The 27,959-nt window shown below is 36.4% G+C and overlaps 1 protein-coding gene across 2 annotated transcripts in view; it reads right to left on the bottom strand.

The window, feature by feature from the left end:
* The window catches only part of LOC145693862 (CXXC-type zinc finger protein 1-like), a 149,094-nt gene that overhangs the window by 100,356 nt on the left and 20,779 nt on the right, over positions 1 to 27,959 (bottom strand). For both annotated transcript variants that reach the window (XM_081770052.1, XM_081770053.1), the window contains exon 3: positions 17,476 to 17,566. In XM_081770052.1, coding sequence (XP_081626178.1) covers positions 17,476 to 17,566 — 91 coding nt within the window. The remainder of the gene's footprint in view (positions 1 to 17,475; positions 17,567 to 27,959) is intronic.

Raw genomic sequence — 27,959 nt, 5'->3', positions numbered from 1 at the left:
ATTTGTTTAGCGAAAAACAGACCTTTATACCTTTCCCATTTAATTTACGTTTGTTTTTTTTAACTTATTTATATTAATATCCTCACGTGTTTTTAAAACTTCTTTTGCAAAATATTTTAGAAATATTTAAATCTGGATTTATAAAATGCATCACGCATATATTTGGTTCTTCTAGGTCAATAAATATATCTTCTATTACAAATGCTTTGTTTACATTGGTTACGGTTGTTTTATAAATGATACTATTTTTTAATTTTTTTTCTTGTTATATACTCTTTTTTGCTTAATGATCTTTTTCCTCCTCCTCTTTGATGGTGTTTTCTTGAGCTTCTTATTTATTTGTTCAATTGTCTTTAGATTTAATTAGTATTTTTATTGGATAACTTTTTATTTAAAAGTCTATCCTTGAGATAGATATTTTATATATTACTTTAAGTTACATGTAGATGTAGTGCCATCTTTCTCATTGAGTACATGTTATTTTCCTATTGTTACACGGTATACAGATTTTATTTATCTTTTTTGGAGATAATTGCTTTCCATGACCTTTTGTTATACATTTTGTTGTTTAAAAAAAGAATCCGATGTAGGAGTCGTCTCCACAATTGTCACATTTTGGTATGAAAAAAAAAAGAGCGTTTACCGTATGTACTTGGTACATCAGATAAATTTTCTCCTGATTTCCGGTACCACTTCTGTCACTACGTGGCACTAGATCTTTCCCTGGACCCTGTCATAAATTTAAGTTCTATATTTTTCTCCTGCATTCTCTTGTTTCCCCACTAACATAGTACGTAATCCATTGTTTTATGTTGGTGTGTTGTAGTTCACAATTAACAGTAGTCATTTGCTAGATTTTTCTGCGTTGATATTCTTTTGTTTTCCGAACCGCGGGACGTAAAACTCAAAAATTTCATTTCATTTCTTTTGTTTTCCGGTGGAACTTGTCATATTGTATTGGGTGGCTGTCTCAACAATCACTGAATTTTTAATGATTTCAATCCAGTTATTTTTATCTTTTCTTTGACCAATTAAGTTCTTTCTTTAGTATTTTAGCAAGCTCATTGTTTTGTTTCTCTTTTCTATTTCCTTTTAGGAAAATGGTTTGCCTTCGTTATTCCTCATGTATCTTTTGCTTTATCACCTATTTGTCTGTAACTCTTTACAACACTGGTGTTCCATGGCTTCTCTGTTTCTCCCACTTCCAGTTGTTGTTTTCCCAGGATCTTTGTAATTGCCTCGAATGTTTTGTTTACTCCTCTGTTTATTCCCTCCTCCAATTCTCTTCCTTTGCACTTATACTTTTCTTCAATTCTCCATATAATTCCATTTATTCTCTTCTTCATGTTTAGAATTATTCTCTTCTTCATTTTTAGAATTACACCCGGAGGTATTACGGTTTCTTTTGTAGGTATTCCCTCTATTTCTACTTATTTCTTCGTTTTCTAGCAGCGTATTATCTTTTCCTTTTTTGTGGTTGTTTCATCGTATTACGTCCTTTTTCTTCTGTTAAAGTTCCCCCTGTTATTTATTTATTTTTTTTTTTAATTTGCGGACTCAAAGTAGCTATGTCTTCTTTCATATTTAAGAAACCCCTGAAAACTTTACTCTTTTTTCTTTAATTTTCAATGTCCCACTAGTGAGGGTTTAAAGTGTACAATTTCCTTTTATTTTAATCGTTTTACCATGTATGATACACTTTTTTGTTAACACTCCTTTGTTTATGCAACCCAAACGACTTTTTGAAGATTGTTTGGCTGCATATCTTCCTCCACTTATATAGTGGTTTGAAATAACAAAGTTAACAGTGTTACCAACTAAACAAAGTAGTATTTTTAAATGGTACTGTCATATTATAAGACTTCTAAACTATGTTATGCGTGTCTGAAATCTTATAAAACGTTATATCCGTCTGTCCCTCCCGGTAGATATCAGAGCAAAAAAGTTCAGATATATCGAGAAGGGTTTTTTCCTTTCACCTCATTCAGCGATCCAAAATAGCTTCCATCCAGTGTTGTAAATGAACTCACTCATTTGAGCTAGCTCGTTTTGAAAATGTGAGCATTCAGTTGAGATTAACTCGAATATAGGTGAGTTTGAGCGTAAAACACGCAACACCGGATATTGTTATTTTCACAAACTAATGTAATCGTCCATTTGTACGTTTGCTGTTGTCCGATTTCTGAGAAAAGACTTTAAATACTGATTTGTCATTAAACAGATAATGTAGGTTAAGGAGATTAGCGCTAAAACACCTCGAGGTGACTGAAAGTGCGTCTATTTTAAGTTATATTTGTTTAGCTGACGGAATTTATCATATTCTTTTAAATATAAAAATCATCTCGATACTTTGAAACGTCATTTATTTTCTGAATCTCTCCATGTAATAACACAATGTAAGTAGTAGGACAAGTTGACTGGCATTTTTTTCTTTTCTTTTGTTTCCAATGTAAACTCGAACTTTTAGTGTCTTCAGGACTAAATTAGAATTTTTTGTATGAAATAAATTATGTATTAGTCGGATTTTCGTTTTTTACTTTCGAGGGACGATAGGAGACAAAAATCTATGATCATGGAAAAATCTATGACGCGATATTTTAACGAATTTACACGCTTCATGGTTCCTACATAGCAAGAAATTTTTTCTAGAAAGTCCATCTGTCTCTTCGTTCATTTCGACGTATTTACATTTGCCTAGATGCCTTATTGTTTAACGCATCAGCACCAAATTTGAAATGCAGGATTTTTAAAAGATTGTTCAGAATAGTCTTGTTAATTTTCTTCCTACCCCAAAATAATGGTAGTTTACTGAATGATATAAACAAAAATGTGGGGTTTTCTTATTTTTTTAAAAAAAAAAAAAATGTTTATATTTCATAAATGAGTATTTTAATTGAGAACCTTATACTGTGGCATAAGCCATTTTTCTCGGAAAAAATCAAGTAGTATCAGTTACTTTTGGGAGTGATTTATTTTCGCAATATTTTCACAAAAATGATAGGCTATTTCGTTTGTATTTCATAAAGTTTACAATATTATTAAAAGTTAACGAAAACGGAATGTCCAAACAGAGACATTTTTTTGAACTGAACAAAAGAATATATATGAGTGGAAAACTCACGCTTAGTTTCCAAAAAAATGAGAAAAACACATTCATTTGTAAACCTAAAAATTACGTTGTACGAGAACCATCCTACGTATTGATGTGAAACTGATACTGATTTATATTCTCATTAAGCTCTTAATTATGATGCTAGGAAGACAATAGCACAGTATGGTTAGTGAGATATAGCCTAAAATTATCATAAAATCTGAAATTTTAATTTCTCTTGAACTAAAATACTGTTCAAATATAAAACATATACAGTCGAAAGATAACACCGAGTGAACAAGTAACATGCATGAGGGCAAATGTGTAGTTTTGGAGAGAAAAGAAAAAGCAATTTTTGTAGTGCTAAAAAGTGTTATTCGTTTCCAATAATAATTAAGAGGTTTTATTTTACTAAATGGATTTGTTATATAAACCTATTTGTGTACTGTATATATAACAAAATACGGTATTAACTAACAGATTGTTGTCTTTTCCTAACGATAACACACACACTTTTTATGCACATACTACTGGTAAATGTTTCCCAAAAACCTGATAATATAGCACAACTCATTTTTTTTCCTTTAAAAAAATCATAACGAATGATATACTCTTGAGGGTGAGTTTCTCCTGGATGATATTCTCAAAATGAATCAAGCGATTCTGTTCATATATCACAGTTAAATATTTTATTAATAACCCTATAAAGATCCATAAATCGCTTGTCATGAAAATATTCAGAAGGGGTGGTTTACTCTTGACAATTTCTTTTAGAAATTTCCTCAAATACAACTCATGCAATTTTGTTGGTAATTCACAAACAAACATTTCATTAATAATTATAATAAATGGCATAAATAATACTTCGAAAAAATCGAGAAGGGGTAAATTTTCTTCAAAGGAAGCTTCCCAAAAATGTCTTGTCATTTTGTTTTTGTTTTATAAGTGTCTCAGTAATAACTGCAACATAACTTGATTTAGTTTAAGAAATTGGAGCGGTGCGGTCCCCCTACCTTTTACTTTCTAAGTTTTTCCAGCTTTTTAATGCATTTGCTTAATGGTCGTTTCACAAGCCGATGCCTGTAGGTTAATAAAATGTTCTTTTAACTCAATACACTGGATAAGGTTCATGAAATTCTAACCATCAATTTGTGTGAAATAACACTTATTGTGTAATCACATCCTTACATAATGACTTTTTAAACTAATAGGTAGTATTTTCGCAGATTTCATGGTCGATATCAGTAACGATTTATTCTTATGGGACAAGAAAATAGGTAATACATTTAATGTTTTATTTTCTAAAGTCAAATATAGTAGTTGAAATTTCTTCAAACGCTGCAAAAGTTACAAAATTTCAAATAAAAAAAAAAAAAAAAACGTAAAAATTGTAGAAAAAAATTGCATCAGTGAACTTGTTATAGTAACTACAGTATCATACGGAATTATAATAAAAAATCAACTTTGATATTTCACTTCTTCATTATAAACTTCTGCTCTGAAAAGCAGAATTTGTTAAATTTCGATACTAAATTTAGCGAGCAATTTTCATGCATTAGGGTAAAGAGCTTTTCATAGTAAGAGGCTGGTAAGAAAAAGTGCTGGAGAAAATTGTGTTCGTTGCAATGTTTTTGAATAGCCCAGTTCTAAGATATACCAGCCAAGTTAGAAGTTTAGGCTAACGTCTCAAAACTCACTTATTAGCACGCAGTGCTCAACAAAAATGACCGCCACTCACAAATTGACTGGTAATAAAACTACTAATATATACCCCTATGTATACTGCCAATGTATATAGTAATAGTATTTTAAAAAGTCTTTAACAATTAAATGGTGAAGCAACTTTCATTGATTCCAAGTAACTTTATATAGATAGTAACTTTATATTTTTAAATCATTTATTATGGTATTTGAAACTTGCATAATGCAGATAGATTTAATCTTTTCGTACAGATTAAGAACCGCCCAGAATAGAAAACATAGCTGCAAAATAGTGTTTATTTTTGGGCAAATAAACTTCTTGATGCTTTACATACATTTATTCTGTTAGGAGACTGCCACTTCGCGAAACATATTGGGCAAGGATATTTGTTTCATAGAACACATTGAGGTGCAAGGGCTGAGGGAGCAAACGGAAGCGACATAATGTAAAGGTGTCGAATTCACACAGCTTTACAATATGTTAGACACGTACTTATGAAGTATTAGGGTACAAATGATGTGTAGAGTCCTTCTCTTATGGAGGCACAGATGGAGGCTATTATTACTGTACCTTATTAGTGCAATTACAGATTTGCTGGTTATACAATGAGTTCCTTAGATATTATTCTTTCTTTGTAAAGTAATATATTTTATTCTAATATTTCCAATTGTAATCCGACCCGTTCTCAATACGCACCATTGTAAATATGTTTAGTTATTAAATGATCAGAATGTGCTTTCCTTATGTTGAGCGTCAGCTAAAAAATAAATAAAAATAAAAATGCGCGTGCTCCTTTTAAAAAGCTTGATTTAACTCATCTTTTACACCCCTGCGTTTCGAAAGTGAGCGTTAACAACCCTGCTTCCATTTCATTCGTTAACCTTCTATTCAAACCGGAAGTGGATGAAATTTTCCACTTCTAGTGTCACCGTTCATTGCCGAAAAAATAAAAACGACATTAGATAGCGACTAGTTTTTTTTTATTTATTTATTTTTTTTTCCTGCAATCGATTTAGCGTTTCAAGAGAACACATCACAATTTCCCGCAACACAACCTAAAACAGAAGTGGCTGAAATTTACTAGTACTTTCGGTTTCAGTATTGATTTTCATAGAGCAAAAACCGTAAAAGATATGGAACTGTTTTACACAATCGATTCCGCGCTCAAGAATATGTTTCATCTCCTCCGTAAACTCTCTATTCAAATCGAAATAGGTAGAAATCAACTGTTTACGGTTTCAACGCTGATTGCTTAAAATATATATATATATATATATATATATATATATATATATATATATAATTTGTAGTAACAAGCTGTTTTTAGCAATCGATTCAGCGTCTCAGAAGAGCATACCATCAACACTCCAACACTGCCACAAACGGAATTTACTATTACCTTCGGTTTCAATACTGATTTCCATAAACAAAATCTGTTAAGGGATACCGAAAACCCGCTTTTGACAAATTCAGCCTCACAAGAATGAGTTTTATTTCGATTTTTACCTGTTGAAACCGGAAGTAGTGAAAATTTACGATTTTTCCGTCACAATATTCATAGCAAAATGTATAACCGGAAATAGCGACTAATAGGTTTCGATATGGATTCAGTACCGCACTAATGGTACACCTTTGGTTTTATTCCTCTATTGCAACCGGAAGTGATACACATAAACTACTACTTCCTGTTTCAATATTTCTCTCTATAAAGCAAAAAATAGTAGGAGAGAAAGCGACTAATGGCTTTTTGAATGGAGTCAGCGTACGAGGATCAGTTTCTGTCTTTGATCTTATCCCCTTATTGCAACTAGTAGTTGTAGTACCACAACTTTGAATATTGAATTATCATAGTTTGGAAGTCTTCCGTAGTTTCACACTCTGAAACGAAATTCACTTGGTATACTTAAAATCTCACTGTTTTTAAACTTAAGTATCACGTTTATTATTCAATATTGTAAACTAAGGAGACTACACTATAACAAACATTCAAATTTTGGAGGTCTTTAAAATAGTAATAATAAGGTTAGGACTTTTAGGTGCGCATCATTTTCTGTTAGAGCAAAATGAGGTACTCAATCAAATACTGCCTCCAGATAGGAATAAAGATAATTTTCCAGCACACTTTTTCCTTTTGGGATCTTTATTTTCTTAATTAGTGCTAATTCATTTTTCTCCTTTTCCTGCTACTTTCTAAAATTTTGTTTGAATCATTTTACACAAAAATCGCATTTCATTTTACAATAATTTATTTTTATTTTATTATTTTATTTTACATCACCACACAAGAAGCAAAGTCCCTTATACAGAACATGGTTATTTTGACTTTTATACAAGTATTTGTTTATATCATGTATCATCTTTTTTAGTTTAAAGCAAGTTTGTTGTACAAATTACTATAATGTGTCACTATATCTACTGATAGTGTTTCTAAATTTGCAGCTTCGCAATTTAGGGAAGCATTTAGACGTACCAAAGATGAATAACTCCCGTTATTTCGGACCTGCTTAGTAATCGAAGGAGGAATTCATCAAAACTAATGGTACTGTAATACGATGCACTGTATGTGATCACTTTGGAGGGGAAAGTCAGCGAGACTTACAAATCAAAACATCAAAAGATTAAGTTCAAGAAAGAAAGAAAGAAAGAAAGAAAATGGAAGAAACTCGTTTACGAAGTTTCTTTGAAGTGGTGGTAGGATTAGATTTTAGCGTCCCTTTTCAGCGCCGAGGTTATATGAAAGGGACCTACAGTTCGTACAGGACAATAGAATCTGAACCACCGTAACGAGTTCAACCTTTTTAGGCTTCCCACCAGAAATAGAGGCCGTGACCAGCAAAGTTTGCGAGCTAACTGCTAGAGCAATAAGAAGGGCGAATACAGTATTCTTTGGAGATACAAATTTTACGACAATTTAATAATAATTTGTGTGCAGCTTTAACACAGGGGGGAATTCCTCTCGATAAGGTAAACCATCCAGCCTTTGAACAATTTCTTGAAAAATTCCCACGAATAAATAACCGACTGGGACCATACAAAGAAGCATGCCTTAAATATCAAACTGCAATGCAGGAAACAGCTAAATGAAACTACAGACACAATTGGACAGATATGTTTTGAACGGCAGTTGTTTTTCTTCTCAGGTAAGGAAGTAAACTCCATGTTATTCATGTTTGAATAGGAGAAAACCAATGCCAGTACAGAACGAAATTCGTAAAAGTATTGCTGGTGGTTGCGGATCGGATATGACTTCGGTAGCTAATTAAAGCCTTTGTTCCCAAGGTTAAAATATGTAACTCGTTCCGAACATGTCGTTCATTGGGTATGTAAATTTATTCGGAACGAATACGCTATGTGAATCAGTTTATCTCAACTTTAAGAACATTTTCATGAGCACAGGCCCCAGTTTTTCCAAGTTCTGTTAGGGGTACTAACGTTGACATAATGACCAGTTCATCTGTGTATGTATGTGCATGCGTTGCACGGTCCATAAATTATATATATAAGAAGACTGAAACTTTAATAGTGGTAACACTGGGTTAGATCCGCTACGCAACGGAAGCAAATGATGTCTCTCGTCAGGGCCGGTCTTATGCGGTGCGGAGCCCGATTGGGAACATTTTGCGGAGCCCCAGATTAACAATTAACTTACGCCAAGGTCTGTACAAGCTATATATATTTTGCTCTCCATGCTGGTCTAGTGGTTATACCCATTTTCCTTTATAGCGTTTTTCCATCTGCAAAATGTTCTAGTGAAAACGTTCACCCTGTTCACTGCTTATATAGCAGCTAATTTTTCAAAGAAATAACTCAAATGAAAATGCAGACAGTAAATGAATTTAAATATATATTTCACCCTTGTGCCTCGCAAAATTTCAAGAAGGTTCTGTACAATACTTCATAGTTTACTTCTCTTAAAAGTAAAAATATCGATGTCGAAATCTAGTTTCTTGACCAAACTTGGCAGAGAAGTGGGGAATATCAAGAAACGGGTGTAAGCAAAATTTAAAGTGCTTCCGATCAAAAAGAAGCCGCAGTGGCCAAATACTGATTGATCAGAATAAGCCAGAACAACGTGTTTCAAGATTGAAAATTTCGTTTTATTTGTAAAACGGGCAAAGGGATGAAAAACAAAAACACATTAACCGACACCGGGAGGAAATAGACATCTAATTTGAGGACATGCTATCATGGCTGCCATCTTGAAGTCGGCCATCTTGTATATCGCTCGATTTTTTTGAATACGAAGGGGTCATGTAATATACCAAGTTGAGTTAGAATTTTACGAGAAATACAATGTTGAAGTTTCGCAGGAGAAGGCAACGTTTGTCCACAGGTTTTGTATTTTTAATACAGCTATAATAAGATAAAGCATATGCAAAGAAGTCGTACTGAGGCTGATTTATTTTGATATCATCTCGGTATTCACGGTAGTATCATATGACATAATCAGTAAGAAAGCCAGGAACTTTTACTTAGTGGGGTGTTCAAAATAAAAGAGGGTGTGCACCCAGAATAATAATATACATCTTTACACAAACTCAAAGAAAAGAATATTTTTATACCTAGGTGTGTGTATGTAAGGAAATTTGGGGGTGTATTAGGGTTGTTGGGGATGTGCAGAATATTCCCTTGACATAATATATACTTTTAAAATACAAGTTGTAAACGTATAAAAATAAAGAAACTTCTGCAGCATTAAACTCAGAAAATATTTACTAATGTATTCATTTCCTTGTTAGGAAGAGGCCATACTCTCCCTTGTGGAATCCATAGATGTACCTGTATTGAAATATGTTGTTGTGTGTACTTCACAACTGAGAGTAGCAGAGCCATCTTAATGGTACAATAGCCACTTGGCCGGAGGCCCCGCAAGTATTGGGGGCCCCACGAACAGAATGGCATGTATTAATTACGTGTATTAGTAGCAAAATTTAATCATAGGGACCATAATACACTTGTTTGCTCTGGGGTCTAATATGCTGTTAGGGAACTGGAGAGTTGATCAAACTGGACAGTAGAGTAGACGGCACTAGCACGGGGCCCGATTGGAAGTAATCGGTCCAATCGGCTTAAGGCCGGCCCTGTCTCTCGTATCACATACCCACTTTACCTCAGCGCAAATGAACTGTCCCTTCCAACGTCACGCACAACAACAACAGACGAGAAGAACATAGTCTCGTGCAGCAGGTGTTACGCATACACACGTATGCATGTGGTCTAAGGCAAAGTTATTGTTGTCACAATGCTTTCGAAATAAAAACAACGGAGTTGAATAAAAATCGAATGTGCCAGAAGCCGTACAGCACGAGAGTGGAGAATCTGCATTGTCTTATAAAATAGTAGTAAGGTGGGTACAAGCCTTCGAAAAGGGATTCAAAAAAGTGGAAGACATATAACGCCTGGTCGTCCCCGTGTCAGTGATGAAGACGCGAATACTGTTACCACGTTACTGGACACTGATCGACGCCATACTATTAGTGCGTTGGTCCAAGAGACAGGGTTAGCGCATATGACTGTTTTGCACATTTTGAAGGGACGCCTGGATATGAGGAAAACTGCATTACGATAGATTTCGTATGAGTTGACGGAAATGCAGAAATGGCTACGATACGACACTATTCGGACCCACTTTGAACGCCACTAGCGGGAAGGACAGACTTTATTACGCCGTATCATTATGCTAGATGAAATATGCGCCAAATCGTATAAGCCACCGCTGAAACGCCAATCAAACGAATGGCGTCATGGTGATTTTCGTGTACGATTGCGATGGTGTAATCCTAACGCACATCGTTACCCCACATCAATCATCGAAGTGCCGTATTTTTGTTCGTTTCCGGAGCACAACTTGCAACCAGCATTGAAAAAGAATGACAACACCTTTTGCAGAACCCATCCATCATTTCAGTGAACAATGCTTGGACACATACAGCGCAATGTTTGACTGATTTGTTCGACCGATAGAAGTGGGAAGTGCTGTACCATTTACCCTAGTCTCCGGACTTAAGCCCTTATGACTTTCACTTGATTCCTAAGATGAAGGAATCTCTTCGACGCATTCGTTTCAGAACTGTTCTAAGAGATTCTTCAGGCAGTAGACTATCAACACAACAGGTACTGCTACAGATATCCAACGACTTCTATATTGCGACAACGGATTATACACAATGCTGGTGACTACACTGAAGATGTAAACCTTCATAACATTTATCTGTTTTGTATCAGTTGTTAAAAAAGTGCCACTATTAAAGTTCTAACCTTATCATCATAGGTATTCTGCCATTGTTGGCAGGTCACTTGCTGCAACTGAGAAGGTTTCATGCTCCACGGTCTTCCGCTAACCTCTTCGTCTTCAAGAACGAATTCTCTATTTTGATATGGTCAATTAATTATAGTTTCCTTCACCCTCTCCTTCTCTTTCCTGCCACCATACCCTGTAGCACGTCTCTCACGATACAGTCCCTTCTTAAAAAATGTACCCCCCAAGTTTCTCTTCCTCTTGTTAATAATATCTAAAATTGTTCTTTTCTCCCCCACCATTTCTAACATCCTCTCATCTGTTTCCGCTCCACCCAACTAATTCTTTCCATTCTTCTCCACATCCATATTTCGAAAGATTCCAGTCGTTTTCATCATTTTTGCATAATATCCACATTTCCGATCCATACAGTACAAAACCCCACACGAGGCATTCTATAAATCATTTTCTCAACTCATTATTCAAGATCCCACGCTAACCATATACACCTAATGATTCTACCTCCTACTGAAAGGCCATCTTTATTATGCAGATTCTTTTTCACAATCTCTTCTAGATATATTAAATAATATAGGCGAGAGACAGCACCCCTATCGAACTCCCTTTCCAATTGTACTCCCCTTTGTCATTTCTTCCCCTATTTCTCTGACTGGCTCTTAGCCAATCAGAGCTCTTCATGTGGCGACCAGATTTACAAAACTTGGAAGCCAGGTGGAGAGAGCTCAGTTCAAACAAGTTGAGGGAGGAGACAGAGTCGAGTTCAGCACGCGTGGGATTCCCATTGATTCTATCAGTGTAAATCAGCCTTTCTTCGGTTGTATCCCGACTTCGGTCTGTTCTTTCGCCCACATCTAGTCACTTGTTACCGCAACTCATCACTATTTCGTGTTACAGGTGAACGTGTCGCAGCCGCCACGTCACTTCCGACTGCCCGGTCCACACTACCGTGCCCTATGACGCTTCGTGAATGCCTTCTCCAGTGGACAGCCAATACACCCAGGATTTTTCCGCAGCATTGTGCTCTCCAGCGTCTCAGTTTGGCCAGCTTAATAGTGCAACTCCACTTATTCAGCCTTCACCATTGTTGTGCACTCGTACCTCTCGTATGACCGCGACTACTATCCATTTCATAAAGATAGGCCCCTGACTTCGTGGTGCTGCCGTGACGTTCAGTCAAAACTTATATTGCATTGTCGTACCTCGTTGGAATTGCTGAAATGTTGTCTTTTCAATACTTAAGACATAAAAATTTTCTCTGTACTATGTAGTGAGAAAAAAATAAAAATTAATGAAAAAGTGCGTATTTTTTCGTACTTTTTTAGTAGATCAATGTTTAGAGGACTATATCTCAGAAAAGAGATCACGTGAAATAATTTCCTGTGCACAATATGTAGATGCATCCATTAACTGTAAGTTGTGAAAAGTTCAATTTTCATCACTTGATACTTTTTGTGTAATTAAAACAAATGTACGACGCTCTGATCTCCTTTACCATGGTAGTTAGAGAAACGTACAAAACACTGTTCGAAAATTTGAAAGTCTAGTGTTCCAAATATTTGAAACTATTAACATAAAAAGGTTTAGTTGGTAGAGTATTTATTTTTTTAATTTTTTTTTTTTTACTTCAACATGTTCTCTGCGTTAAGCGGTGAGCCATGTTGCAGCCCAATCTTTAAATTCCCCGCGCTTATATGAAGAAACAGCATACAGTAAGTGGAAGTGCGGCAACGCTGTCGTGCAGTGTTGTCGCGTTCAGGAAGTTTGTAGCGCGAAGCTTACTTCATAAGAATGTAATAGGAAAAAGTATTTATTATAACCTTTCACAACATTATAAAAATAATAATAATGCATTACACATCTCAATTTAATCGAAATAAAACGTTGAAGTAAAACATCCGAAAACTCATCTATTTACTTCATTCACTTTCGTAATGGGTTTGTTGACTCATCGCTGCTCCTGTTATCTTCCTGTATACTTATTAACAATGGCTCCATTTCTACCTCAAGATCCTGTATCAGTATACACACTTTCCAGCTTACGAACATGTTAAAGGTTAAAAAGACATGTATCCTTGGCAATCACGTGTTCACCTAAATTCTGCGATCAATTCCCCTGCCGAATGTACAATAACACAGAATGGGTCCTTTGTTTTCTTTCAACGAAGAAAAAAAAAAAAAACAAAGCAATGAGTAGGTGACGAGGGCTGTATTTGGGTCTAATCACGTTGCACTGATTACGTCTTCAACACTTCCCTTCGGTTCGTAGGCGTCAAAAACTTAGACATGCACTCACACCATATGGGTTCATTGCAATGAGACGGACGAATAGGCATTTATATTTTCCTTAGTATATGTCGTGGCTTTTGATTATATATATACAAAATTTTTAGGGATAATGAAATTGCAGAACTGATGAATGACTCCGACTCAGACGGTTATGAGTTAGTAATGAATAGTAATGACATTGATTATTCTGTGCTCAGTGGCGTATTTGGGAGTGAACAAGATAGTAACTCTGTTTCAAGTGAACCTGAGGCTGCGCCGGGAAAGAGAGAAAAAAAGTGTCGTTCCTATTCAAAGACAGATTCTGATGTAGCTTGGAGCGATAAAATTCAAGTAAATGCATACCCCTGTTTAGTGGTATCCCGGAAATTGATCAAAATGCTGGGCTATCTACAGAGTATTCCGCATATAAAGTGTTTCAGCTGTTTTTACCGATGAAGTTTTATAGTAAAAAAAAAAAGTTGAATTGATTTTGAGTTGAACGTCTTGTTCAGCAGTGAGGCTATATGAGACGTCAACCTACTGATTAACGTGGAATCCAAACTACATGAGCTTCTCCCAGGAATAGTAGTAAAAGTTATGAATCAATACGCAAAACAGCAGATTGAGAAAAAGAAAAAATACTAAAACAAAAATCTTTGTTTTCTAAATGAAAGCGTGTTACTTTAATTAAAAACAAGGAAATTTTTACACTAATTATTCACATAAGCCTTGTACGGAAGCCAGCTTTACGCGGTTTTACAAATCAACTACGCAAGAGCTATTAGTATGTCTGTCAAGTGGTGGAACAGATTTTCTGTGAAGTGTAAACTCAATATTACATATCAACTAAGGTTGTATCATATAATAAAGTTTATGCTTGTATTTGTTTCTGTGCAAGTGTATTTTGTACTGCGTGCAGTAAGTGAAAAACTGATAAAAAGCAACAAATTTTCGAAGACCATCACATGCAAATCCAAACAAAATAAGAGTTCGCTTTTCTAATTTTGAACATTTGGCACATTTTCTGTATATCCTGTTAATTTCTAAGAAATTGGTTTAAAATCTGTGGAGATAAAATTTTAAAAATATCTCTAAAAAGTGCCGGACAGTGTGCGTGACAAGTTTAAATACCCGTCCGTCTGAGAGTGTATACGCGCCAGGAAAATGTGGCAACGTAGCACTCCGTATAAACTGCGATAGCGAAGGGCGCAAAGCTGAGAAAATCATAATGTCATATTTGTGATTATTTATCTTTTAAAACAAGTCAAAACAGTTTGGTTGAAAAAGCTACTTTAAGATCTTTCTAAAAGTTTTTTAAGATTGTTAATACACCGCAGCAATTCAGAGATAATGATGTCTCACTTTTTACTGAATAACAAGAAAATTACTATGTGTTGAGTGATGAAATTTTCAGAACTTACAGGTAACATATGCATCTACATATGGTGCACAGGAAATTATTTCATGTTATCTCCTTTCCGAGATATAGTCCTATAAACATTGATTTACCAAAAAAGTACGAAAAAATACGCACTTTTTCATTAATTTCTATTTTTTTCTCACTACACAGTATAAAGAAAATTTGTATGTCTTAAGTATTGAAAAGACAACATTCCAACAATTCCAACGAGGTACGACAATGTAATATAAGTTTTGACTGGACGTCACGGCAGCACCGCCAAGTCAGGGGCCTATCTTTATGAAATGGATAGTAGTGCCTTCGGTCAGCAGTATTAGAGTAGCTTTGACGTCACAGTCTACGGGACCTTCTGTTCAGAAGTCTAAGAAAATATATCACCTCTCACAAACATTTCTTCCTCCGACAAAAAATGCAAGATGGAGAAGATACAGGGAGATCCGAGACTCCCGTCCAAATGTCGCGCTGGTCGAGTCGATTCAAGCTCTCACTAAATATATCGAGCAAGTGTCTCAAGCTCAGCAGCTGATTCTCCAGCAGTTTAACAATACCACTACTCGTAATCATGAAGCTACCTTCGACGTCAACGCCGCCATGGTACATTTTCGGTCGCGTCTCAATGACCCTACACTTGGACGAGGAGACGCCATTGAACTTCAACATATTTCTTTTACTTTAATCGACCAACTCGCAGGAGACAAAACTTTTCTTATTGAACGAATTCGCATTTTATGCATCGCCTTACAATATAATTGGCGCGTCGCAGCAGTAAACTCTACGGTCGCGAGCCTTCATTCCTGGACTTACGATCATGATGCAACCCGCAGCCCTTTCGGTCTACGGCCTCGTCTACCTCCACACAGAAGATGATGACTACAACTAGCCATACGCCCAAGTCTGAGGAATGACATACCGGACTTCTAGACGCCACTTCCTGTTGAGGGAGCACCAGCCAATCAGCTCGAGGACGTCCCTGATGAGCCATAGCAGTTACAGGATCCTTTGGCGGACCTCAGCGCGGACTTGGACCTCCAACCTTACAATATCCGATGGCTTCCGGAAGACCCAAGGATGATTTTATATATTGCCTAGGAAAGGAATCTTGACCTTTTTCGAAAGAATTCAAAAACCATAGTATTATCTCGCAGATGACAGAATCTTGAAGAGTTTCATTAACCAGTTTAGTGGAAAGCCCCCTAATCCACAGCAAGATGTTAACCCCTCTCAAGAGGATCAACCTCAAGAAGACAGTGTTTCTTTTAGTGCCACGTGTGATACCTCAAAATATTTAGTTCGATGCACTGAGCACCTTCTGCTGCGTTTTAGAGGCGACCGACATTCCACCTTTGGTGGCTCCCTGTGCCTTTCGCCGCACTAAAGTGGCCTATACCTCAGCCCTTACAGAACTATGTGACTTGGGAATTACAGAAGAATCAAATCTGGTGGTAAACACGTTTCATGTATTCTGTATTCCAAAAGATGACACAATGTGAGTAATTTACGACTGTTCAAAGTAGATCAAATTTTACAAACAAGTTTCTCATGTCTCTTTAATTACGATCAAGAACACTGCGGAACCAGCTACTCCTCAGGACTATATGGTAAAAATTGATCTGCCCCAGGGCTTCTACCACGTAAGTTTAAGCCTTTACATACAACGTTTCTTGGGTGTCAAATGTGGTGAAACTCTTTATCATTTTGTTCGTTTGCCAATGGGTTGGGCCCTCAGTCCATTCATTATGCAAAGATTTGTTATTCAAGAACTAAGCAATTATGTTGGAAATTTAGTAAATTTCTTAGTCTATTATGATGACATTTTACTACTCGGTTCTTATGACGCCGAGCAGTAAAATGCTATTCTAATCGATCGGAATCCCACACGCGCTGAACTCGACCCTGTCTCTACCCTCAACTTGCTCGAACTGGGCTCTCCCCACCTGGCTCCCGGGTTATGTAAACCTGGTCGCCACGGGGAGAGCTCTGATTGGATAAGGGTAGTTGCAGAATCGAGTCCAGAGTTCGTGAGGCCCCATCTGCTATATTTTCATCTGTTAGTACATATACACACTTCGTGTTATTTAACAAGTATAGAATGTGTGCAATTGGTAACAAATAGTGTACTCTACATATTTTCCGTCGGAAACAATATATAACTGCCATGTTATCAGAGTGTACAACAACATTTTTAGGGTAATACAATAACGCACGAAAGCTGCAACTAGAAACTCCGTTCCAAAAATTGGCAGTGGTTATAATCCCGTCCACTGAAACACAATGAGACCAGAAATGTCTGCAATAGCTATTGAGGTAGGAGCAGCATCTATGTAACATTCTTCAGTAAACGTAAGTTGAAGACAAATTGGTTGTGGTCTAGAAGAGACCGTAGTAATGGCATGTAAAAAAAATCTCCTATCCTTATCCTATTGCGTACAGCGAGAGTCAAAGGCTCAGGTGGAACAACTAGTTTTTATAATAAAAAACGCGCAACGTAGAGCTGTTAATGTCTGTTATGTATCACACTATACTGGATATATTAAGGGACAGGCTTACAAACAGAATGTATGAGAGTAAGAGCTGTATTCAAGTTACAATATTTACCGAATGGTAACATGTAAACTTAGTTAAGTGCACACCACGCATGCATCTTATATACTAGATCATGCATGATGAGACTGCTATAGAAGTTTGAAAATCCTCTCTTTAAAAAAGAACATAGAAGATTAAATGTAATTTCTACTTACCTTACAGAAATATTGTTTGATATATTTCGCTTCTTTCGCACTAATACGAATACAATCTCCGTGAAACCATTCTTCACAGTTATCGCATCCTCTGTAAAATAAAGAATACCTATTTACGATCGGAATTGTAGGCACTTAAACAGGAGGTGATCTAAAATAACAGATAAATGAGAGAGTATCAAAATTACGCATTTAAGTACTTTTCGACAGATTACACACATACTGTCTCAGAACAAATTAACATCATGCTTACACCAAACGGTGAGATTATCACTTTCGCATGCTATCAAAAACAAACAAACAAACAAAAAATTTAAAACTCCCGTGAAGATGTAAAGAAATACCACGAACATTCACAATCAAAATTTACAGTTTTCGTATATTTTCTTGAAGTACTTCATGTCCGTTTATCATAGTGGACGAAACGGTATAAGAATGGGTGAAAATCTCCAATAGAATGAATTCCATTTTCCATTCCTTAAAATGAAACAAGTTACTTCACAAATCATATCTCCCAATATTTTCCTCGGCTTTAAAATCTAACTTCGTCTATGAGAAGATTAGGAGTCGATATACGAGGGTCATTTAACTCGAACAGGTAACACTGCTACAATTGGAGTGTCGTGTGTTCCGTGGATGTGTACGAGTCAGTTCAACGCTGCTGCGGTCCCATATTACGGTGTGTGTGGCGAGACCACCCTAACGCAATGTTCACGCGTGCAGAAGAGCGTGTGTTTATGAAATTCCCAGTGGCACGAGGGCACAATGCTAGGACAATTCACAGAGGATTAGTAGAGGCCTGTGGTGAAGCTGCTCTATCGTATCGGACAGTAGCGAGATGGGTTGCAGTATTTTAGGCGCGACGACAGTCAACAGGCAAAATGCACGGTAGAGGGCTTACGCGAACAGATACGGACGAAATTAATCTTGCAAGACTACGGACACTGCTTGACGGCGATCGGCACTGGACTTGTAGTGAATTGGCGCAGGTGCTGAACATTTATTCCGGATCAGTGTTCAGCATACTAACACAAGATCTTGGCATGCGGAAAATTTCAGCCAGATGAGTACCCATGCTCTGACCGAAGTTCAAAAGTGGTATAGCTGGGAATGTGCGCGCCTACACCTTCAACGTTACAATGAGGAAGGTGATGACTTCTTGCACCGCATTATTACAAGTGACGAAACGTGGGAAAGATCCTACGAGCCTGAATTGAAATGTCAGTCGAGTGAATGGCGCCACCCAGAATCTCCACGACCGAAAAAGCGTAGGCAAGAGCCAGAAAACGTGAAGCTGATGATAATGTCATACGACCACGAAGGCACTATCCTGTCACATTAAGTCCCACCGGGCGTTACCGTTAATGCTTCATACCTCAGTCACTATTTGCGACCAGCATTGCGGCGCAAACGTCCACCCCTCCTGGAGTCTGGACCAACTATCTTACACGACAATGCCAGATGCCGTACGGAATCCCAGTTACGACGATGGGGTTGGAAGGTGCTGGAGCACCCGCCATACTCCCCGGATATGAGCCCCTGCGATTCTAATCTTTTCCCCAAAATGAAAGAACCTCTCAGGGCCAAACGTTTCAGATACATTCTCAGCATTGTTCGTTTTTAGGCGCACTGTCAACACCTTCTCACAAAGTGGGGCTTCGACAGATATTCAACGGTTACCAGACATCTGGCGAAGGGTTCAACAGGCTGGCGGAGACTATATCGAAGGGCTGTAAGCTTCTTGAGGTGAGTGATTGACTAAATTCCATTTCACAACTATGCTTCCACTTCGAGTTAAATGACCCTCGTACAAATATGGGAAATATTTACGAGTTCTTCTACAATTCATAATCGTATCCTTCAAAACTGCAATTTTACTCAATAATTGTAAAAGGCATCTATAACCAGCATCATTTACATACAGGATATTTCTTACAGATCTTACTTTAAACAACAGGTCTCGTCTTGTAAAACCTTAGTACTCAAAATGTTAACTCCAACCAACCAATCAAAAGTTAGTTTATAACGCTTGTAAGGTGATCAGAAGATCCGAAATCAGACGTGTACAACTAGTGAGTACCTAAAGGTGTGAAGGACTGTGTGTACGTCACAAGAGAAGTGTGTGTCTGAAATGACTATTCATATAAAAATCAATATCTGTAAGTGACTATAGAATGTAACAAGTACATGAAAGAAGCGGAGGAAATTTGGACAGTTGCAAAACAAAATACAAGAGTAGTTGTTCTAAAGAGCAAGGAAGAATTATGTAGGTAAATCGTACGTGTTTGCAATAACTTGGATTATGATGCACTTTAGATAAACATAAGGAATGAAGGGTCAAATAGACGCATGGTACTCTTACTGTATATAATAAGTGGACAGTAACTGGCTACTACGAAAGAGGCAAATAAGAAACGCCTCAGAGAAGAGCTGAAACTGTCTGCCATTGGTATCACTGTCATCTTTTTTCCTGGTGCGGTTGAAGACATTTGGATTTTGTGAGATCATAGCTCTGGTTATAACTCGCACAACAATTTCCTCGCCTGTTGCCTTAATCGTTTTGTATAGGATGCGTTTCATCTCAGACCTCAAAATAGAAATTCAGTAGTATCATGTTGGGCGGATAACTCGATAAACTAACCGAACTCCTGTACCCCGATTGTATTAAAGACATCAATACTACACACGGCATCTGGATACGTTCTTGTTACTACTTACTGTACTATACCATATATATATTTGAACCTTCATTCCTTGTATTGTATGCAAAGCATACTATCATCCTTCGATTGACAGTCGTTCTGAATTGTTGCAAACATAGCCTACCTATGTACTCAAAAAAAGCGTCCCTACGGAATGTCTTCCTTACACTTCACCACTTCTTCCATTCTATTGGGTTATGCACCCATGAAATTTCTTCCATTCGGCATCTTCCATTCTCACTTACGAATATTTGATCTGAGCAGATGATCATTATACACACACACACACCCTCTCGATCCACACTTCTCTTACGATGTTCACGCAATCCTTTGTGCACTCATTGTAAAAGTTCGATCTTTGCATCTATAGACCTATGGACAGTCCATTATTATCTTCGTTTGAAGGCAGCCACTGCGTTTCTATGAATTGCTGTTTTGCCACTATTAGGTTAGAAAATTCATTTTCCTACTTTTGAAACCATGATAAAAGAAAGAAGCAGTTTTCCGCTTTATGCTACGTGAGCATTTTTATTTCTGTCAAGCATTGTAAACGAACTTCAGTGCTCAGTTCAGAAACAAAATTATTTCTTCTGCGATGAACTACAAAACTAAAAAGTGCGTTAATGTCTTTATTCCTTTAAAACAGGGTTGGTAAAAACCATGGTTTTTATTGAAAAAAAAAAGTTTTTTCTTGTTTAAATTAAAAAAAAAAAATTGCTCTATGTATTTATATCACGTATGGACAGAAATAAGTTTGTTTTGTCTTGGTGTTACTATGTAACAACCAGGTTATGTTGGAAGGTGTAACATAAACTTAAAGCGGAATCCAAACCGCTTCTCGGCTTACATCCGAGAGAAATTGTTCTCCATTTGAACTCAAAACCGGAACTAACTGGTCACAAATGCGATAGTCTGCCGACTCTATAACAACACCATCTCAGGGTATTGAAGAAAAAAAAAATATATCAAGGTTATATTAGACTTAATGTTTGGGTTGTGTTAGCTTTAGAAAAGAAAGAGAAAAAAAATTGAAGTTACTATCTATCATCAGAAGATTTCCAAATTCTTGCTTTGTGGCCAACCAAGAGTAAGTTTATAGATTATATTTGAAATCATAAAGTTAAATTTTCATGACTAGTTTATTCGTGCCATTTGTTAACAATTACATTATAACAGATCCAAAATTAAAAAAAATTGTCATTAAACATTTGCCTCCATCGTGGTATCTCAAAGATACTTTATCAACATTTTATGAAATTATGTTATCATAGTGGTTTAACATATTCAGATTATCAGACATGATTCTCAACGTTGATACATATAGGAAATTCTTAATACTAAAACAAAATTTGGCGATCCATCCTCTCTACTTCTATATTTATAAATAAACGTTTTAATCGGGCGTTCGTTCTTTATGATATCCCTGTCGTTTATCAAATGAAATACAAACGTAGGCCGTATCATTGCTACTACAACGACATTCTTTTAACTTACAGTAAATAAGTAGCATCATTACTTTATATTAGCCTACTCATCATTCTCATAATATCTCTAATATGAAAGCACTACTATTAAAGAAAAAGGATATATTTACAAATGTCTAGCGAGAACGAAAAAAAAAAAAATGAAATCTACATATACTCGACAGGGTCCAATTACCGAAACGCCTTTTAAAGAATTATTATCATTTTTAACTTATTATCTTTGTTTACAACTAATTAAACTTATAGAGGGATGGATACGCATAAGGAATCATATTCTACTTGAGAGTGGCAAGTCGAAAAACATTCCAACACTATTGGTTTCCGATGAGGCAAATATATAAGTAGGCACGAACATTTAATTTCACACTGTAATTATGGCACGTTCAAAGTAAATATCTACCTAAACTGAAAATAAACAAACGTAGCCCGAAATAGTATTTTATAAATAGTAATATCGAACTCCGGAGGTATGTCCAGAGTAAAGTTCTCCCGCATCGGCACAGACCGATTATTCGTACTCATCATGATATGACATCATCATCGGAAGACACGTTACGTTCAATTTTCCCTCACCTACAAAACTAAATATATATATATATTTGGTGCAACGCAATGTGATAAGACATACGAAAGAAGATTTTAAACTACTAATGTATTAAGAAGCACTATGAAAGGGCACATGACGAAATAGTAAAAGACACGTTCAAAGTACAATTTTACCGACATTACACGTATTAACTATATGAAAATGTATCACAAGGTAGTATCACAGAGTACACGACAAAATATGGCAAGCACGTATACAAAATACATCACAAATTGATATCGAATGGACACACGACAAGATATAGGAAAGCACGTTCAAATCACAATTGTTACCGGCTCTACACGTAAGAAATGGAAATTTTATCTAACCTACACGCATGTATCACAAATACTAATAAAAGGACACATTAATATATTACAGCACTCTCAAAGAAATTTCATCATAATGTTTACAACTGACATACATCACGGAGCAATATTAAATCAAATGACAAGGATTACAAAGCACTTAGATTCTCAGATACGAAATATTCATAGGTACGTTCATAGTATAGGTTTTCCTAATAAAATAACATATATCACATTGCGATATATAAAAAGGCACGTATTAAATTTAGAAACATGGATAAAAAAAAAATCTCCTAACCTAACCTACATAAATACTATGGATCACACATTTACAATTTAGACCTAACCTAACCTACAACAAATATTTCACGGAATAAACATCATTATGAAACATAATTCAGCAATGTGTTAACATAACCCTATCTAACCTAGACATTCAAAATTCTCAAGGTACATTGCCATCGAAAGGTGCGTACAAAGTAAAGTATTACCCTAATATCAACATACACATTTTCAAATCCACGTAGAGACACACATAAGATTTAGTAATTCAATTATACATGCTTGTATATGAGTGGACGACGATTGATAAGTTCAGAGACGCGTAACGCCCTTTAACTTAGTTACCCATCCTGATTCTTAAAGATGCCATTTGTTGAACTGCTATACTGTTTATAGAAAAATAAGAAAATGGATGTTACCCAATTATCCGCAGGTTTCACAGAATAGTCCACAGGTTAAGCTGGGTGATCAAACTCCAACTTCGCAAAGTAGGTTTCATCTACTTGCTTATTTAAATATCGAGAGATGATTCCTCCGGTATACTGGCTCTACATTCCACGCTCGTAGGATGTATTTCCGGTACGCCGCTGCCATCAACTTCGATAAATTATATCTCCCACTCCATTACTGTATATGTCTAGTAATGGCGGAGATGACATCCGATGGCTTGTAGCCGAAAGAAGGTTTTACTAAATTTTTACTTCGGTTAGGCTCCTCAATATCTATTTTCTTCCAAATAACATATCAGGTTACTCTAAAGTATAATTTTAACTAGGTTGGAGGCCGAATTGCACTTTTAGTTGCGAAATTTCTAAATTTTGGAGGAGCTAACCCTAAGCCATCATTCTTCTACACTGAAATCTATCGATTCACTGCGTCATCTTACACTCGTAGCCAGGCCTCGATAAACGCGGTGTTTAATATTATATCTTCGACTATAATTATCACAGTTTTACCATAAATACATATCGATACAAGAATCTAACCGTAAAAATCATGAATCTCTATATCTATTTTTAATATCTAACTTACCACAAATCCTATCTAATAATTTATCAGTAGGGGGTTTGATTATTTCAGGCAGTTATTTAGTCTTTTCTATGACAACGAGAGACTTACAATCACTCCTAAACCGCCATATTTGAAACTATTAGCTTCACGTATAGCGATTTGAACGCCCTCTTGCGGCAATAACCAGAAAACCCGCCATGACGGTTTGTTTCAAGTACGTAAACAACAGCCCTAGCACAAGGAAAACAGTGGGTAAATATTTTGAGTAGAATTTATAGTATCACTTGGTTTTACTTATATTAATTGTTCTAAAATACTGTATAGACTGTAAAGAAACGGTTACATGGTTTGAAGTGAATCGGTAAGAACTAGATTTAAAGAAAATACTCAAAATTTTAGACTAAATTTCCGGATGTGTTTACGTGCGTATCTCATATCAAGATTGAGTACATGTATTCTTTTGTGCCATCCTTTGTACTAACAATCCAAAACGAATTAACATTAAATTAGTGTAAAATTACACGTAACAAAACTGTGCACAGTAATACTATGCGGGAACCAACTTCGACTTCAACCGGTAAACATTACAATACGGACCCAATGTAACCAACCGGTAATCGGTCCGTTACATTTTTCCCGGCGGCTTTGAGAAAATTTTTTTTTAACTACTTAAAACATCAAAAAGAATTTTTTTTATTTTTTTTTTGACTATTTAAAATCTTTTAATAACTCTTCTCTCTTTTCCGGAGAGCAATTGAATAATTTTACGTTTGACAAATTTTGAGTCGGCACTTCTCTCCCCTCCAAATCTTTTAAAGAAACGGAGTTGTGATGTACTTTCGTCACAACAAAAGGCCCTGCGAATACAGGCATGTACTTATGTGTGACCTTCTTAAAGGCGTCAGATTGAAAATGGGTTTTAACCATCACCAAGTCCATTTCCTTAATTTCAATCACATTATTTTGCGACTTTCGTTTCCGTTTTGATAACAAACGGGGTTCTACCTGAATATGCCGTTTAGAATCTTCTACTGTTTTCAATTCAGAAGACCATGGAAATTTTTCTCGAAATCTATCAGCAGCCGAAAAAGAAATGAACACCTCAGCAGGCGTACATCCAATGGTACTATTATAAGAATAGTTTAATAGGTCTTGTGCTACTTTTAGCACTGTTTTCCACTTAGTATGGTTATGGCTGCACAATAATCGAATAATTCGATTGAGTTCTCGATGCGAACGTTCCACAATGCCATTCCCAGAAGGGTTGTATGGCGAGACCAAAATGTGTTGAATTTGTTGTTCAATACAGTAAGTCTTCCACGTGTTCGAGAGGAACTGTGGGCCCTGGTCGGATATGATAAAATTTGGATAAGGGAAGAGGTAGAAATATTCCTTTTCTAACGTCCGAACAATCTCAGCAGTTGTGGCAGTCCTTAACGGTAAGTAACACAAAAACCGTGAATAAACATCAACAATTGAAAGGATGTAATAAAATCCATAACTACATGGCAATTTCCTCACGAGATCGATGCACAATTTGATATGTGGCTTATCTGCCTCAATATGTAGATCCTCTCGAGCAATAATTCTATTGGAGAACTTCGTTCGGGCACACAATTCACTATTATTAATGAAATTTTGGAACGTACGTTTTTGTCCTTTCCAGAAAAACAATTCTTGAACTAATTTCAAACATTTGCTAACACCAAAATGCCCCGTTTCATGAACTTTCCTAATCGTCCTCTCAATCAATAACTCTGGGATCACTAGCAGCCAACGTTTCGTTTTTAAATTTCGAATATATACCAAATTATTTACTAAACGAATTCAAGAATCGACACTGTCTGACATCTTCGCTTTTAATTCGTTACAGTACTTATCACCCGCTTGCATTTGCATTAACTCATTTACAGTGAACCACGCACTTTCATCATAACAAATAAAATTAACATGATACTCTTCAGGATCGGCTGGGAGTTCTGGAGTATTGCGACTCAATATGTCGGCTATTTTATTGTCCACCCCTTTTATGTGCTCGAACCGAAGATCGAACCTCTGTAACTTTAACAAAATTTTTGTGGTTCGGGGATCTAAGTTCTGTAACGTGAAAGCGTATGTCACTGCGCTATTGTCACAATGGACCGTAACTTTTCTACCTAAAATATAATACGAGAAATGCTCGCACAGAAACAATACTGCCAGCAACTCCAGTTGGAAGATCGAATAGGAAACCTCATATAACTTTAATTTTCTACTTGCATATCCGATAACGAGAAGCTCTCCAGTATCATCATACTGAGCCAGATAGCCAGCCAAATTTTCCAGCGACGCATCTGAGAATAAGTGAAACGGTTGGTCGAAATTGGGTTGACTGAGCGCTGGAGGCTCACTCAACAACTCTTTCAATTGTTGGAATCTATTCAATAATTCCTCAGTTAGACAATATTTCTTGTCTTTCTTCAGCAAATCGAAAAATGGCGCTGTTAAGGCCGCAAACTGAGGAATGAATTTCCTTCGCCACGAAAGAATGCCTAAGAAGGACCGAAGTTTCTTCTTAGTTTTCGGTATCGGAAAGTACTTTATCGCTTCGTTGTGTTTGGGATTTGGCTTTAATTCCTTCCCATTCACAATGTGTCCCAAAAATAAGATTTCAGACTTGACGAACTGACATTTCTTGAAATTTAGCGCAAAATTTCCAAAGGTTAGAATTTCAAAGAGTTGTTCTAAATGAATGAAATGTTCATCGAAAGTAGAACTAAAGCACATTAAATCGTCGAGATATACTACAACAAAATGTCTAGTATCTAATCCAAAATATGAGTTCATCACATTTTGGAAGATACTAGGACTCGACTTTAAACCCATTGGTAGGACACATAATACATACTGTCGGCCTAAATATATGAAACTTGTGGATGCGAAGGAATCAGGATGCACTCGAATACCATAATATCCCATCGTAGCGTCCATGGAGCTAAAAATTTTAGCTCCAGAGATGCGAGTAAGAATTTCATTGATGGGTTCCACCTGTATTTTAGGACTTACGACTTTTAAGTTCAGTAATCTGAGGTCAATTACAGGCCTCACACCCCCAGAAGACTTTCTCACGCAATGTATCGGATTGCGGTAACTGCTAGGATGTTCTTTAGCTATTCCCAACCTTATCCATTTATTCAACTCTTCCTCAAACTCTTTTTGCATAGCCTGAGGGATTGGATAGATCTTTCCGACCACAGGTTCTTGGTCTGTTAATTCTATTTTATAAGGTTCGCATCGGATAGGTTTAGGATATTCGCAAAATAAGTGCTTGAATTTAAGGAGCAACTTTTCTAGTTTTAGTTTCGTATCATCATCTAAATCATCGCGACTTTTAATATATTCTTTAATTTCTAATTCCGAAATCTCACCATAATCCCTACATTGTTCGCTAGAAGAAGGAAGAATTTTGTTAGGTTCACGTAATTCCGAATTAGTATCTACATGGACAAGGAGTATCTTTGGATAAGAGATATCCAAAGTTACTTCTTCGTCATTATTATTTTTCAAGATTAACTTTCTGTTATGACTATCCAATGTGACTCTAAACTTAGCGAAGAATGGCGAGCCCAATAACAGTCCAGCCTTCATGTCTTTCACGACAAAGACTGGGACATTAAAAAGATTATCTTGTATATTTAAAGTTAATTCAAGCAATCCCTTCACAGGAAAATTGTCCTTACCTGCAAAAGCAGTTAAGTGTACACTGGGCACTGGTTTGAGCTTTGCCGAACGAAAAGAATTTTGAAGGTTTTGCCAAATATTATAATTTAGGAGATTCAGCTCTGCCCCAGTATCCAGGATACACTTAATTTGCATTTCCCCCACTTTACAATCTATAGAAGGGGAAGGAAATATCTCGAAATCTTGTTTGGACATATTCCCTTCTTCCTCTTTTAACACAAAATAGGTCAGTAATTTCAAAGAAGGCTCATTTTCAATCGACACATTCTCTCTCTCAAAAGAATAAAATTTACTAACATTTTGATTCGGGGAGAGAAGTTGGTTGGAGCAGCCGTCGTCTCCCCTCAGTGACGACTGCTCAACATGTTTTCCGAAACAACTACCGGATTTG

Source organism: Thermobia domestica, chromosome 1 (genome assembly GCF_964235325.1).
Source record: "Thermobia domestica chromosome 1, izTheDome1.hap1.1, whole genome shotgun sequence".
Taxonomy (NCBI): domain Eukaryota; kingdom Metazoa; phylum Arthropoda; class Insecta; order Zygentoma; family Lepismatidae; genus Thermobia; species Thermobia domestica.
The sequence above is the reverse complement of the archived record's forward strand: the minus strand, read 5'-3'. Positions and strand labels throughout refer to the sequence as shown.